The 13,613-nt window shown below is 37.7% G+C and overlaps 1 protein-coding gene across 11 annotated transcripts in view; it reads left to right on the top strand.

The window, feature by feature from the left end:
* The window catches only part of dock9b (dedicator of cytokinesis 9b), a 64,769-nt gene that overhangs the window by 44,555 nt on the left and 6,601 nt on the right, over positions 1-13,613 (top strand). For 4 of the 11 annotated variants that reach the window (XM_043242711.1, XM_043242709.1, XM_043242704.1 and 1 more), the window contains exons 21-46: positions 222-340; positions 1,571-1,657; positions 1,836-1,928; positions 2,024-2,139; positions 2,231-2,300; positions 2,412-2,537; positions 2,639-2,710; positions 3,032-3,178; positions 3,323-3,406; positions 3,945-4,056; positions 4,870-5,048; positions 5,622-5,729; positions 5,825-5,936; positions 6,034-6,164; positions 7,601-7,715; positions 7,792-7,858; positions 7,965-8,012; positions 9,607-9,743; positions 10,161-10,267; positions 10,361-10,498; positions 10,710-10,892; positions 11,168-11,281; positions 11,608-11,823; positions 11,972-12,029; positions 12,717-12,823; positions 13,431-13,553. In XM_043242711.1, coding sequence (XP_043098646.1) covers positions 222-340; positions 1,571-1,657; positions 1,836-1,928; positions 2,024-2,139; positions 2,231-2,300; positions 2,412-2,537; positions 2,639-2,710; positions 3,032-3,178; positions 3,323-3,406; positions 3,945-4,056; positions 4,870-5,048; positions 5,622-5,729; positions 5,825-5,936; positions 6,034-6,164; positions 7,601-7,715; positions 7,792-7,858; positions 7,965-8,012; positions 9,607-9,743; positions 10,161-10,267; positions 10,361-10,498; positions 10,710-10,892; positions 11,168-11,281; positions 11,608-11,823; positions 11,972-12,029; positions 12,717-12,823; positions 13,431-13,553 — 2,969 coding nt within the window. Of the gene's footprint in view, positions 1-221; positions 341-1,570; positions 1,658-1,835; positions 1,929-2,023; positions 2,140-2,230; positions 2,301-2,411; positions 2,538-2,638; positions 2,711-3,031; positions 3,179-3,322; positions 3,407-3,944; positions 4,057-4,286; positions 4,329-4,869; positions 5,049-5,621; positions 5,730-5,824; positions 5,937-6,033; positions 6,165-7,600; positions 7,716-7,791; positions 7,859-7,964; positions 8,013-9,606; positions 9,744-10,160; positions 10,268-10,360; positions 10,499-10,709; positions 10,893-11,167; positions 11,282-11,607; positions 11,824-11,971; positions 12,030-12,716; positions 12,824-13,430; positions 13,554-13,613 lie in introns of all 11 variants that reach the window. The other 7 variants (XM_043242701.1, XM_043242708.1, XM_043242710.1 and 4 more) reach the window with 4 other exon arrangements.

Raw genomic sequence — 13,613 nt, 5'->3', positions numbered from 1 at the left:
TAATTGGGTTGCTGACGGTGTTTATATTTTGAAGCATGGGTTAGGGCTACAGAAACTGCTTCTTCGTTTTTTGTTTTTGTTTTATTATGCATAGCATTTCAGCAGCATTATCAGTGAGAGACATACCAATCAACCTATGACCAATTTGTAAGAGTAGTCTTTGGATGTGGTGAATATTTTCCTCCACACTTCATCACACCGTCTGTCTGCTTCTCTGTCAGTGGGCTCTGCCTGGCTCCCTCTGCTTAAAGATGGTCGTGTTGTAATGAGTGAACAGCACATCTCAGTGGCATCCAACCTACCAAATGGTTACCTCAGCTGTCAGGAGGGTGTAAGCAAGGTAAACCTACTATGTGCAGTCATAACAAAAACATGCCATGCTTGGCAAAAATTTAGCCACTTGCCGAGCAAATGTGAACCTGTACCTGTTCTTTGTACAGCAATTGAGCTTTTGTGTGTGTGGTCCAATTTGCTATACTTTGTGAATATCTGCATCTAATTATTATTGATCTTTTGAGTGGATTGTAGTGCATGCTATCATTTTTACACAGGAAGAGGTTGCTCTTTAATAGCGCAGGAGACTCTTTCAACTTTGTCTTAGATATTTCTCTGAAAATTCCATAGGCGACATATCTAGTTTAGTCATGATAAGTACAGGCTGATGGGTCCTTTACATGCTAGCATTCACTTTATTTATCATTTGGCACAAGCTGATTGGCTCTGCTGCTCCTGCAGCCAATTACAATGCATGGTCAAGTGTTCTAGTTCAGTGTTCGCTGTAAGCTGATCCTGATTAACATTATTATATCCATAATTACTAGTGGGTTACCATGATTTTCACTTTAGAATAGTGATCCAAATAAATAGTAGTTCCTTTAGAAGGATTTGGTTACATTTGAGCAATTACGTGGGTTACCATTATCTTAATTATGGAATTGATAATTTATTATTATGCATTATTGTGCATAATTCACATTAATTATCAACCCGTGTACAGTAGTTCTTAGGGATTCTCCAGAATATATAAAAAACTCTATTTTTTGATTAGTTAATTGTGAACTACCGGTTTCAACTGAGTGCTATTACTTACTAAAATGTTAGTTTCTTGTTATTTCTTGTTATATTACAGTGTTAATGGTGCATTTGTCATTTGCTGCAGTGTAGTTATTTGTTAACGATTGAACAGTATACTAAAGTGTTAACCATTACTGAAATACAGGTAGGTAAAAATTAGTATTAGTATTAGGAGTATAGAGAGCTGTAACATTTATGCGGGTATAATAGCTCATTGAGGTCTCGGACTTTACTGGGATCTATTTTAAAACGCATTAAGAAAAACACACAAGATTAGTTGGCTCTTTTCTCATGAAAATTAAATTAGGAAATATGAGAGGGCATGGCTTTATAACACGCATGATACAGATTCAGCAGAAGTCTCTGACCGCCCTTCATTTAATCTCATTGATGTCTATGTGAAAGACATGAAATAGATCTTTCAGTGGGTGATCTGTCAGTATAATCAAAATAAACTGTTTAAAAGTGATATTGTTTTATTGGTGTTGTGTTGCAGCACTCCAGTCCTGAGATGAAGTGGGTGGATGGAGGACGTCCTCTTTTTAAAGTGTCTACCCATCTGGTCTCTACCATCTACACTCAGGTATGAATATATATAACTCATCTTATAAATATATTATGGTCTTATAAACACAGAGAATCAACGTCAATGTCATGCACAGTGCATATTGTATATTTAGCTTTGCAGTCATGATTAGTCACAGGTTCCTTATTAATCTCGTCACAGTCTGTAATTTGACCATCTCTTTTCATCTCATCAGGATCAGCACCTGCACAATTTTTTCCATCATTTCCAGAGTATGCAGTCTGGTGCCACCCGTCCAACCGAGGGTGAGCTTGTCAAATACCTCAAGGTGAGCGTAGAGATGTTAGAGAGGCAGGATTCTTCTGCGTTAATTATTCTAATTATGGTGGGTTAAATGACAAAACATTAACCATAAATCCCCAGAGTCTTCATGCTATGGAAGGTCATGTTATGATCAACTTCCTGCCGACTATTTTAAACCAGCTGGTTCATGTTCTGACCAGCGCCAGTAATGAGGATGTTGCTGTAAACACCACCAGGTGAGAGAATAAGAGTCACCAAAATCAGAACATGCTATCTTTCTCATTCAGTCTCACATGCCCCGTTTTTGTTCGTCTCTCTTCCCTGCAGGGTCATGGTTCACATTGTTGCTCAGTGCCACGAAGAGGGCCTAGAACACTATTTAAGGTCCTATGTGAAGGTAAGTTCTGAAACACTGTCATACACGCTCTCTACACAACATACACTGACATGGTTTTTTGCAGATTCTAAAAAAAATCTTGTTTACATATTTTTCTTCCTGTTATTCCAGTACGTGTTTAAAACACAGTCCTATTCAACCAATAACAGTAAGACAGTCCATGAGGAACTGGCCAAAGCCATGACATCAATTTTAAAGCCTTCAACCGACTTCCTAACCAGCAACAAGCTGCTAAAGGTAATTTTGTTTTAAAGTTTCTGTTTTAAAATCTTAAATCTCAACAAGTTTGTTATGAGTTCTATTTGTCAACGGTTAAAATGTTTACCTCGCTGTTTCAGTATTCGTGGTATTTTTTTGAAGCCCTGGTGAAGTCAATGGCACAGTACCTGATGGAAAGTGGCAAGGTCAAGGTAAACACAATTATAAACCTTAATAAACTCTACTTTACTAAAAGCGTACCTTTACTTTGCAAAAGATTTGCCATGGTAACCATATTTTCCCCCAATATATCTCAATTAAGACAAGCAAAAACTTGGTTTTTCCCCTTACTGTTATCAGCAATAAAATAATGAACATGTATAAAATAAACATGTTCTGAAAGCTTGTTACTCTCCTGAAAGAGGCCGTGTAAAAGGGTAAATGAAGATTTTGGTTTTTATAAGGAATGTTGTGTTGGGAAGTTTACCATGTACCTTTTATGAATTGTCTTAGCTGTGTTGTTTTATGTGTAGCTGTCCAGGAACCAACGATTCACGGCTTCGTTCCACCATGCTGTGGAGACGCTGGTGAACATGCTGATGCCCCACATCACACAGAAGTATAAGGACAATCTGGACGCTGCCCGCAATGCCAATCATAGCCTGGCCGTCTTCATAAAGGTGCAGACAGTTCATTTAATACACTAATATTTGATCATTTGTCTGCAAAATGTGAGACGTCCTGAGTTGTATTTAAAGGCTTGTGTCATTAATGACTATTTGAGTTCATTTAACAATAGTTACTTCTTGTTATCTGCCCTACAGCGCTGTTTTACCTTTATGGATCGAGGATTTGTCTTCAAGCAGATAAACAACTACATCTCTTGTTTTGTACCTGGAGATCCCAAGGTATACATCTTAAACGGCTTAAACTTTAGACCCTTTAACCAACCTTAAATCTACCTATTTCCAAAGGTTTGGGGTCTGTAGGTTTTTTGAAAAGAAATCTATTATGTCCATCAAGGCTACATTTTTTTTTATTTTGAACCAAAATACATTTAAACAGTACTTTTTAAAATATAATTACAATTTAAAGTAGAGTGTTTTCTATTTTAATATATTTTGGTGGCAAAGCATGAATTTTCAGCAGCCATTACTCCAGTCTTCAGTGTGACCTGATTCTTCAGAAATCATTCAGATATGCTGATGTTTTGCTCAAGAAACATCTGTTTCATCTGTTCATTGTCAGTGTTAATTTTCACCAGTTGCTCTGCCCAATACTTTTGTAAAAGCCGTGATCATTTGTTTTCAGGATTCTTTGATGAATGAAAAGCATTTATTTGAAATAGAAATGTAAAATTATGTTTGTTTATTAAATTATTGTTTTCTTTTAAAGTAATTTCATAGAATATAATATATAATAATTGTGTCTCTTTGTGTCTTGCAGACGCTGTATGAGTTTAAGTTTGAGTTTCTGCGGGTGGTGTGTAATCATGAACACTATGTCCCCCTCAATCTGCCCATGCCTTTCGGGAAGGGTCGCATTCAGAGGTTTCAAGGTAAACATACAGCTGTATTTTTCCTACACCACACTGTTGTTGAAATAGTTAAAAAAATGATCTGGCATCTCTCTCGAAAGGTTAAGTTGTTCATCAGGAGAATTAGATTGAATAGAATTATTCTTTCCTCTCTCTGTGGCTTCTGTTGTTTGGGCTTTCTGTACCTGTTGCTCAAATGATTGTATTCTGCCATGCCTTTCCACTGTTTATTCTTTCTTTGTGTGTGCTAGCTTTTCTGTGTCACATTAAGGAGAATCATGCAAGAAGAGTAGGTGAGCAGTCCTGCTTGCCAGGCACTGAACAATGTTCATGCGTCTAGTCTTAATGACACAGTCTATGTCTCTTTTCAGTGTCATAACTGCTATGTTGGTTTCATTCCTGATGTGGAATGGACATACTCTGGTCTGTCTTACATATATATGTGCAAAATTCAAGCTAATTCATTCATGAGTCTTGATGATTGATTTGGTGTTCCATCTACCTTTGTTTTGTAATAACTGTTCACAAACTGGCTGTTGAGTCTGTCTGTGAAATATTTGTATGTGTGTTTATTGTGGTTTGCTTTACCAGCGAAATTGTTATTTAAAGTGCATAAATCAAATCAGTGCTCTTGGTTTTATTATAAAAAGCCGAAGAGCTGTTTTTGTTTAAGGCATTGTTAAATGCAAAACAGCTAGTTTTCTTTGGTATTTTTCTGTGTTATTGAGCTAAAGCTTTCAAACAGTTTTTAAATTAGCTGGTGGTTATGTTTAGTGTTTGCGGTATAATGTCTTTCTTTCTTTTTTTCTCTCTCTTTTCTCTGTACCCTCGTAGATCTACAGTTGGACTATTCACTGACTGATGATTTCTGCAGGAATCACTTCCTAGTGGGCTTGTTATTGAGGGAGGTGTGTGGGGCCCTTCAGGAGTTTGGGGAAGTCCGTCAGATTGCCGTTCAGGTTCTCAAGAGTCTGATGATCAAACACACATTCGACGATCGCTATGCCTCAAAGGTCAGTGCACAGTTGCCGCAAACCCCTCAGGTTAAGAAAAATAACAGTTTTAACCTATTATGGGTTATTAAAGGTTCATATTTTGGTTTTGAGAGTCTCCGACAACAGGTTGGCATGCATGTAAGGTCAAAAAACATGTTCATTGTCTTATGCATTCATTTTTACCTTACTTGCTCAACGACACCCAAACGAATCACTCAACAGTTAATTTTTCCAAACCCCTCCTTTGTGTGACACTAATCGGCAGTGATTGATCAGATTGGTCTCATTTTTATTTCAACATTATTTCAGCCTGTAATTCTTGATATAGCAGTGTTTGTGAGTGTGAGTGTTTTCTGTACAGCGTTACCAGGGAAACTGCGATTTTTGTGTGCGTTGAACATGATCTTATTTTGTATATTTTAGCTCCCAGTTAAAGTACATAGCAGTTGTACTTGCAAGCCAATTGCCTATTTAAAAAACAGTGGCTGGAAACATTTGCAAGATTGCCATGGAGTGAATTGACTTTCCTTAAACAGACATTGATTTGAACTGGTAAATATCTAAGCTGTGTATCTGTACGTGTGTACACAGAGTCAGCAGGCAAGGTTGGCGACGCTCTACCTGCCCTTGTTTGGGTTGCTGCAGGAAAACGTTCACAGGCTGAATGTGAGAGACATGTCTAATTTTAACACCAACCAGGTGAATCATCTTTTGCACTTTCATACTACTATCTTTCAGCAGCGTATTGTTTACACTTTGAGCAACCCTTACACATTTCATATGCCATCTCTCAGAATGGGCGAGATGAACATCTTGCCAGCATCTCTACAGTAACTCCTCAAAAGCCTGTTGGCAACCTTGACAACAGCCTTCATAAAGACGTATTTGGGGTCATCTCAGGAACTGGTGAGTAAGGCTTTTCACCTTCTGGCATTAATGAGATTATCAGGAGATGTTTCTGTGAATGATTTCATTATATGAATGACGCTCATTCTGTGCATAGCCTCTCCTCACACCTCTACGCCTAACATCGGCTCTGTGCGTCATGCTGACTCTCGAGGTTCTCTGGTCAGCACAGACTCAGGAAACAGCATCCCTGAGAAGGCCAATGAGAAGACCAGCTCCCTCGATAAGGTAAAGGCGAACAATGATGTTATGATGTCCATCAGGCCTGTAATAATCTCTTATCTGCATTTTTAAAAAGAATCTGCTGCTTTTATGATATATACTCTTAAAGGAACTTTACCAAATTAAAATGGACTTTACTTTGTCTTTTAAAAACAATGGTAAATGGATGCATTAAATGTTCAGGGGAGTTCCTTCCTTCTCCAAATGTGCTCAGGGGCCTTTAAATGGAGCTGTGATGTATTCATTTTTCCACATGTGTCTAATACATTACAGGAACATGTGAGGTCATGAAACATCTGCTATACTGCATTTCTCACTCCCTGGGTCAGTTCTTGGCTGTTCAGAGTTTTTAACTTAATTTCGAAAAGAAATCACTTTTTTATTGTCCCTCTGTCTAGCAAACTAGCAAAGCCAAAACCTCCATAGATATTGGGCATTTTCAGTAGTAAATTAAATTAATAACTAATAATCCCAAAAATACCCATAGTTACTTTTCTTAAGTAACTCTGCTTTGTAATTCATGTTTTATTATTTGAATATGTTTATATTTAAGTATATATATTCACGTTATTTTAGTATTAGAGGTTGTCCCCATTCTAAATAAAATATTATGCTTTATGTAAGAGAAACATGCTTTTATATTAAAATACATAAAGGCATTTAACAAAATGTTTTAGAAAAAAAAGCATAATAAGTATTTAAATAAAAGCACAAAGTTGTTTAAAAGGTTTGTTTATTGTTCAGTTTAACCATTAAAATGACATCATTAGTAATGGGTGCATGCAAACTGCCAAATGTAATCTTTAAAATCTTTTAGGGTGGATGTTTTTTGTTTTACTTATCTAAACAAATTTTATTGTATTGAAATGTTATAAGTACGCAAACGTAAATTTAAAAAATCACTGCTTGAACTGAGCCTCAGCTTTATTTAGAGGCATGTAGCCATTGCTAATTAGTTTACCTTAATCATTCCTTACTCTTATTCTCCCCTCTCACCCTTGACCTCTGACCTCTTAGCCGAAAGAGAGGTTTACACGTAGACACACCCTCACGGTGTTGCCCTTCCCCCTTGAGCCAGACGACTCCGCCCCTCTCAGCCGGGCAGCCAAACGTGTCACAATGGATTTCTCACTGCTTTCAAGCCCTGCCCTCTGCGAAAACGACACTAACAGAATTACTGACACCATACAAGTAGAGCAACCCTAGAGTGTCCCCATCTGGGGAGTGTGTTTGCTTCCATCTCTTTAATCTTTTATACATCATGAGGGTGTTGCATGTCTTTCTCATGTTGTTTTTTTCTGTGCAACTCTGTGCATGTGTTTTTTTTGCTCATTTAAAGTCATTTAGGGGTGAGCAGTGAAGGTCCCGGTGACCTGCAGTGTGCTGTGATGTGATATTTTGATGTTTCTTCCAATATACTTATGCGTGTGTCTGTATGACAGACCCAATCAGCCTCTGCTCTGGGTAGCTCTATGCTGCGCTGTGATAAACTGGACAGAGAAGAAATCAAAAACCTGCTCATGTGTTTCCTTCATGTCTTAAAAAGCATGTCTGAAGGTAAGAACATGCATACATGGCTTTAATTTTCCACATGAGTGTCCGTGATTGTCCTCACTGTTGATTATTTTTCCAGATGCCTTATTTACATACTGGAACAAAGCCACAACCTCTGAGCTGATGGACTTTTTCACTTTAGTAGAGTAAGTCATCTAGACTGCCACTAATCACATCAAAGCATCAGAGTACTGAGGTCCTGTAACCTAATACTAAGCACTCAGCTCATTTCTCTCTCTCTCTCATCCACAGAGTGTGTCTGCATCAGTTCAGGTATATGGGAAAGAGATTCATCGCCAGGTAAAAAATGTTTTACTCTTAATAATCCCCCCAAAATGTTGAAGTCTTTCAATTTTGATGCTTAATCATATGTATTTTAGCAGGAACATAAATTACTCAGATTTATTAATTAATTGAATGGATAAATTTAGAACATTAAATTATTTAAAAGATAGCGCTTTTTATCTGCAAGGTAATTTTTTCCGATGTCTGTTCAAAGATTTCTTTGCCTGTGACCACAATGTAGCCTATTGTATTTGAATTAACCTCATGTGGTGAAAATAATTAGTGATGATCAAAAAAATGCATTTATAAAAGGGATAAAAGCATTTTTATCTTTTTATCAGTTCATAGATTACAAAAATAAAATGATATTATTAGGATGTCATGAACCATGAATTCGCTTACATTTTTTATCAGTTGATAGCTACAGTTTTAATTTCATCACAAATGATTGTACCATTTCTAATTAGTAAAACTAGGCACACAAACACAAGCTCAAGACCACCACTGCTGTCTCATATCTACCTGTCTCTCTCTAGCCTTTAACATGCACTCACACATACATGCATACATGGCATCAAGTCCTACACTACCTTGAATGACGCTACTCCTTTATGTGTGTATATGTTTTATTGGCTGAAATGCTGGCGAGGGTTCAGTTAGTCAGTGATACTGTAGCATCCTGGCACCCCTGAACAGGGTAAGAGCTGCTGTGTGCTTTTGAGTGGGCTTCACTAACAGCATGCTGACTCATTCAACTAACTCACTGCTCTGTGTGTATGTGTGCTGAGACATTTCCACATTCATGCTTTCTCAGTAGTCTAAGAGCAAAATGATTTGTGGTATCCGTTTAGATATTTTTCACCTGCATGCGTTCATCATCCGACACATCAAGCACAATAATATTCTCCCTCCAGTGTGCACATCATCACATGACCTGCTCATGACTAATGGAACATCTAATGCACTGTATTAACATCTTTTATAAACCATCTACAGCTGGTTTATGAGCAGTAATACAGGTGCAACTTTGTGGCATATTATATTTATATAATATGATGTAATGAATATACAGTGTCAGAAATAGAGTAGAGGTCAACCATAGTTAATGCAGGTGTTTTACAGGGGTCATATCATGAGAAGCAAGCTTTTGTTGATATTTTGAAATAATGTGAATTTTAAAAAATTCTAAATATCCAACAAACGTGTCTGTTGAAACTAATCTGTAAATGTGGTCCTTAGTTATTTCAATCCAACCTTGATAGTTTGTTTATTGCACATTTTGTTGTTTTATTGCTTTTATTGAAGAATAGATAATGCAAAATGTATTGACTTGTCAGCAAACCGCTGATCATAAGCTGCCGTTACTCATTTCATTGCCAAAGAAGCTGTTTAAGGATACACTGGCATTTAAATATATTAAGCAGCACTTCTTCTATTTCTATTTAGAGTTTTAAATTGTAATACACCCCCAACTTTAGGAAAATACGGAACATGGTGTAAAATAACAATATAAGCAGGCCTCTATGAAATCTATGACATGACCCCTGCATATATATGTATATGATTGACAGCTCACCAGATCTCTAATAAAGGCTTTGTTTTCCCTCAGAAGCCAGGATGGGGTGGGGTTTATGGCTCCGGACAGGAAGTCGTTGACTCTTCCTGTGTCTCGTAACAGAGGGGGCGTCATGCACACACGCTTACACCAGCTGGGCAGCCTGGAGAACGCACACACTTTCAACCACAGTAAGACACATTATCACATTCATTCCTTAATTACTCATTCTTCACAGCCTCTCTAAGATGGCATTTAGAAGAATTGAATGTGCTTTGACAATCATGAAAGTTACACTGTGTGTGTGTGTATGTTTCAGTATGAGAATTTGTAGAATAACTGGTAAGAGGTTTCAAGGGTACCAGAAAGCAAAGTACTGTGCATATTTTACATGCCATCCTTCGTGCTATATTCAATGCAGAGGTTTTGTAAACTCAGTGTTTTTCATCCTTGGTTCTGAAATACTATTCAGGACCAGGTTTGAAGATCACTGGTGTTGTCCAACCAAAGACAGCAAAGCAATACTGAGTGGTCAAAGCAGCTTATCTCACCTCTGTTCAGTTTAGTTATTAAATGATATGATCTTTCTTTTCCTATTTCTCCTCCAGCATATTGCCATGGTGATGCTGACGCGTTTCTCCTGGAGGCTAATGTCTCAACGGAGGTGTGCTTGACTGTGCTGGACACACTCAGTGTCTTCATTATGGGCTTTAAGGTACAGACAACAAGTGGAAGTGTGTGTTTATAAGTACAAGTCAAAGTTCAGTTCTTCCTTGAAGCATTCTCATATTAAGCCATGTATCCACAGACACAGCTGTGTGCAGATTTGGGTCACAACCCACTGATGAAGAAGGTTTTCCAGGTGCACCTCTGTTTCCTTCAGATCCCTCAGTCAGAGACGGCACTGAAGCAGGTCTTCACCTCCCTACGTACCTTCATTTACAAGGTAATCAAAAGAGCCACCCTCACTGGTGATTCATGGGATATGAGAGAAGAAAATCCCCAATGGAGACCCTGACAGTTTACCCTGATGTCATTATTTAAGAATTATTTAATCACGTAGTTGGGTAATCGTACACATAATTGTACCGATGATTAACACATACTAGTGTTCATTATTTTGATCACAAGTCTCATGTTTGTTCTGTCTTCCTTAGTTTCCCTGTACATTTTTTGACGGACGAGCGGATATGTGTGCCTGTTTGTGCTATGAGATCCTGAAATGCTGTAATTCCAAACTGAGCTCCATACGCAGTGATGCTGCCCACCTTCTTTATTTCCTCATGAAGAGCAACTTTGAGTACAATGGCAGGAAGTCCTTTGTCCGCACACACCTGCAGGCAAGAGAGGGATAAGAGGGTTAAGGGAGGTCGAATAAGCACCAGAAATGTCAATCAAATCCTTACAAAAATTATTTTAAGCCATCTTGCTACCCCCTTGGAGATTTTATGAAGCCCCCTAGTGGGGCCACTGGTTGAGAACCGTCCATTCTAGAGACCTACCCATTCCTACCCATTCTTGTAATCTAGAATCAATATTAGCCGTTTTTTTTTTTACATGCAAAACACAATCTTGCTGAAATACCTGGCTATTTATACAAATTTTTATTTCTTAGGTGGTGATTGCAGTGAGTCAGCTGATCGCTGATGTCATTGGGATCGGAGGGACACGGTTCCAGCAGTCACTGTCCATCATTAATAACTGTGCCAACAGTGATAAAACTGTAAAGGTAAAATTAGACGTTTCTGTTTATACGGTACACAAATTGCATATTAGTCTGTAGGTGTCTATTTGAGTAAATGCTGCAATACCCTACATGAATGTCTGAATAGATTACAAAGCACCTCTACACTGGCTATTACTTTAAGCAAATAATATCAACTTCAGTCGTCATGTCATGGATTGTATTCCAACCTTAAAAAAGCATCTACATAAATGTTAACAATAACATGAATGTCGCAATAACACTGAACAGCTTTTCCAATTCAAATCAGTGTATATGTCACTTCAGACATGACTGTTTGCCTATTGTGTACTTTCTTCCTGTTCTTCCAGCACACTGCTTTTCCCTCGGATGTGAAAGATCTGACCAAGCGAATCCGGACAGTACTGATGGCCACTGAGCAGATGAAGGAACATGAAAAAGACCCAGAGATGCTGGTGGACCTGCAGTACAGCCTGGCCAAATCTTACACCAGCACCCCTGAGCTGCGCAAAACCTGGCTGGATAGTATGGCTAAAATTCATGTGAAGAATGGAGATCTGTCTGAGGCAAGCTTTCCAAATAATAAACTTATTTAGCTAAATTAGATCAAATACATCCTGTATCTTATATTTTTAACTTCTACTCATTATTTGAGTTAACATTCAGCATCAATTTGTTTGGTGATGTAGGATGTGTCTTATTTTTTTTCTATAGGCAGCAATGTGTTATGTGCATGTGGCAGCGCTTGTGTCCGAGTACCTGAAAAGGAAAGGTGAGGAGTCCACTAGGGGACAATATAGATTGCAATCAGAAATTATTTTTTTTAATCAAGATTCATATATATATATATATATATATATATATATTCCTGTCCATTACTGAACACAGTTTGTGATCTATTTATGTAAAATACTTAAATTGAATCATTAATTGAAGACAATTTCACATTTTGGACAAATGTTGCTTGTAAAAGTAAGCATTAAATACATAAGTTACAATGCATTGTATATATTGTATATTAATAGATTTAATTAAGTAATAAATCTCATCAAATATACTTTGTATGCTTTAATTAATGAGCCTTTTTTTAGTATTCAGGTGAAAGGTAATTAAAAATGTTTTTCCCTGCTTGAATGCACGCACACACACAGTGACAGATACATAAAGGCTTCTTGTTCAAGGTTCAACTGTATTTTGCAATCTGTAGTTCTTTGTGAATTTCTTTTACAGGAGGTAATTTCTGTGTGTGTGATAACAGCTGTAATAATACAGGGTCAGGAAAATTAACACATGTATGCACAAAAACACACACATTCACATATTATGCAGTGTTAAGCAACATTATGTATGGAGGAGATTCATACCTAGCGCGTGCCCAAATGTCTGATGTTTTGTGAAGGTTTGGCAGTTTATTTAACTCGTTTGACCTATTCTGTTTACTATTCCTTCTTCTTGGCAGGAATGTTCCGGCAGGGGTGCTCAGCATTTCGCGTGATCACACCCAACATTGATGAGGAGGCGGCCATGATGGAGGATGTGGGCATGCAGGATGTTCACTTCAATGAGGTTCAAACCAGCTCACTCTTGATCTCATTTATATATAGCCACAATTATGAGCGACATCCTCAATCCTGCCACACTTTCACATTGACTGCATCAGCACTTGGACTCAATTCAAAACGTTTTTATAACAACGTCAGTAATAATCCATGGTAGAAAATGTTCTTGGATTTCTTATCTAATCAGTATCAATTGCCCCTTTCCAGTGGGTGTGTTAGTAAAGGAAGTCCAGATAATGAGCCCTGATTAGACCTGAGAGTCCCTCGTCGCTGTGAAGAATCAGTTTGCATGTTTAATGAACTCTTTGTGTAGCAGCTACATGTTTGCCATGCTTACACTTGTGATAAAATCATCTTTTCTTTTAGACCTCTTTTTGAGTTAGACTTGCAGGAAACCCCAAAAAGGCGCCTCATGAATCATTGTCCTCTTTATCAAGATACTTAGATTAAACTTGATGACATAAGGATTAGTTACCAGTCAACTTACAACAGCTGTTTTGCTGTAGAATGATTTGTGGAGAGAATATAATGTACTGTATCTGAAGGTGTAATGCAAGTTTATTTTTGCTAAAATGGAGTTGAATCAGTAATGATATATGCATGTTTTTCTGCAGGAGGTGCTGATGGAGTTGCTGGAAGCTTGTGCTGATGGTTTATGGAAAGCTGAACGTTATGAACTTATTTCAGATATCTACAAACTCATCATTCCAATTTACGAACAGCGCAGAGATTTTGAGGTGCACTCACACTCACAGACACGCATACAAGCTACAGAACATTTGTACAGAAATATAGTA

This window comes from Puntigrus tetrazona, chromosome 6, assembly GCF_018831695.1.
Source record: "Puntigrus tetrazona isolate hp1 chromosome 6, ASM1883169v1, whole genome shotgun sequence".
In the NCBI taxonomy this organism is placed as follows: Eukaryota; Metazoa; Chordata; class Actinopteri; order Cypriniformes; family Cyprinidae; genus Puntigrus; species Puntigrus tetrazona.
This window is presented reverse-complemented; position numbering and strand designations above follow the sequence as displayed.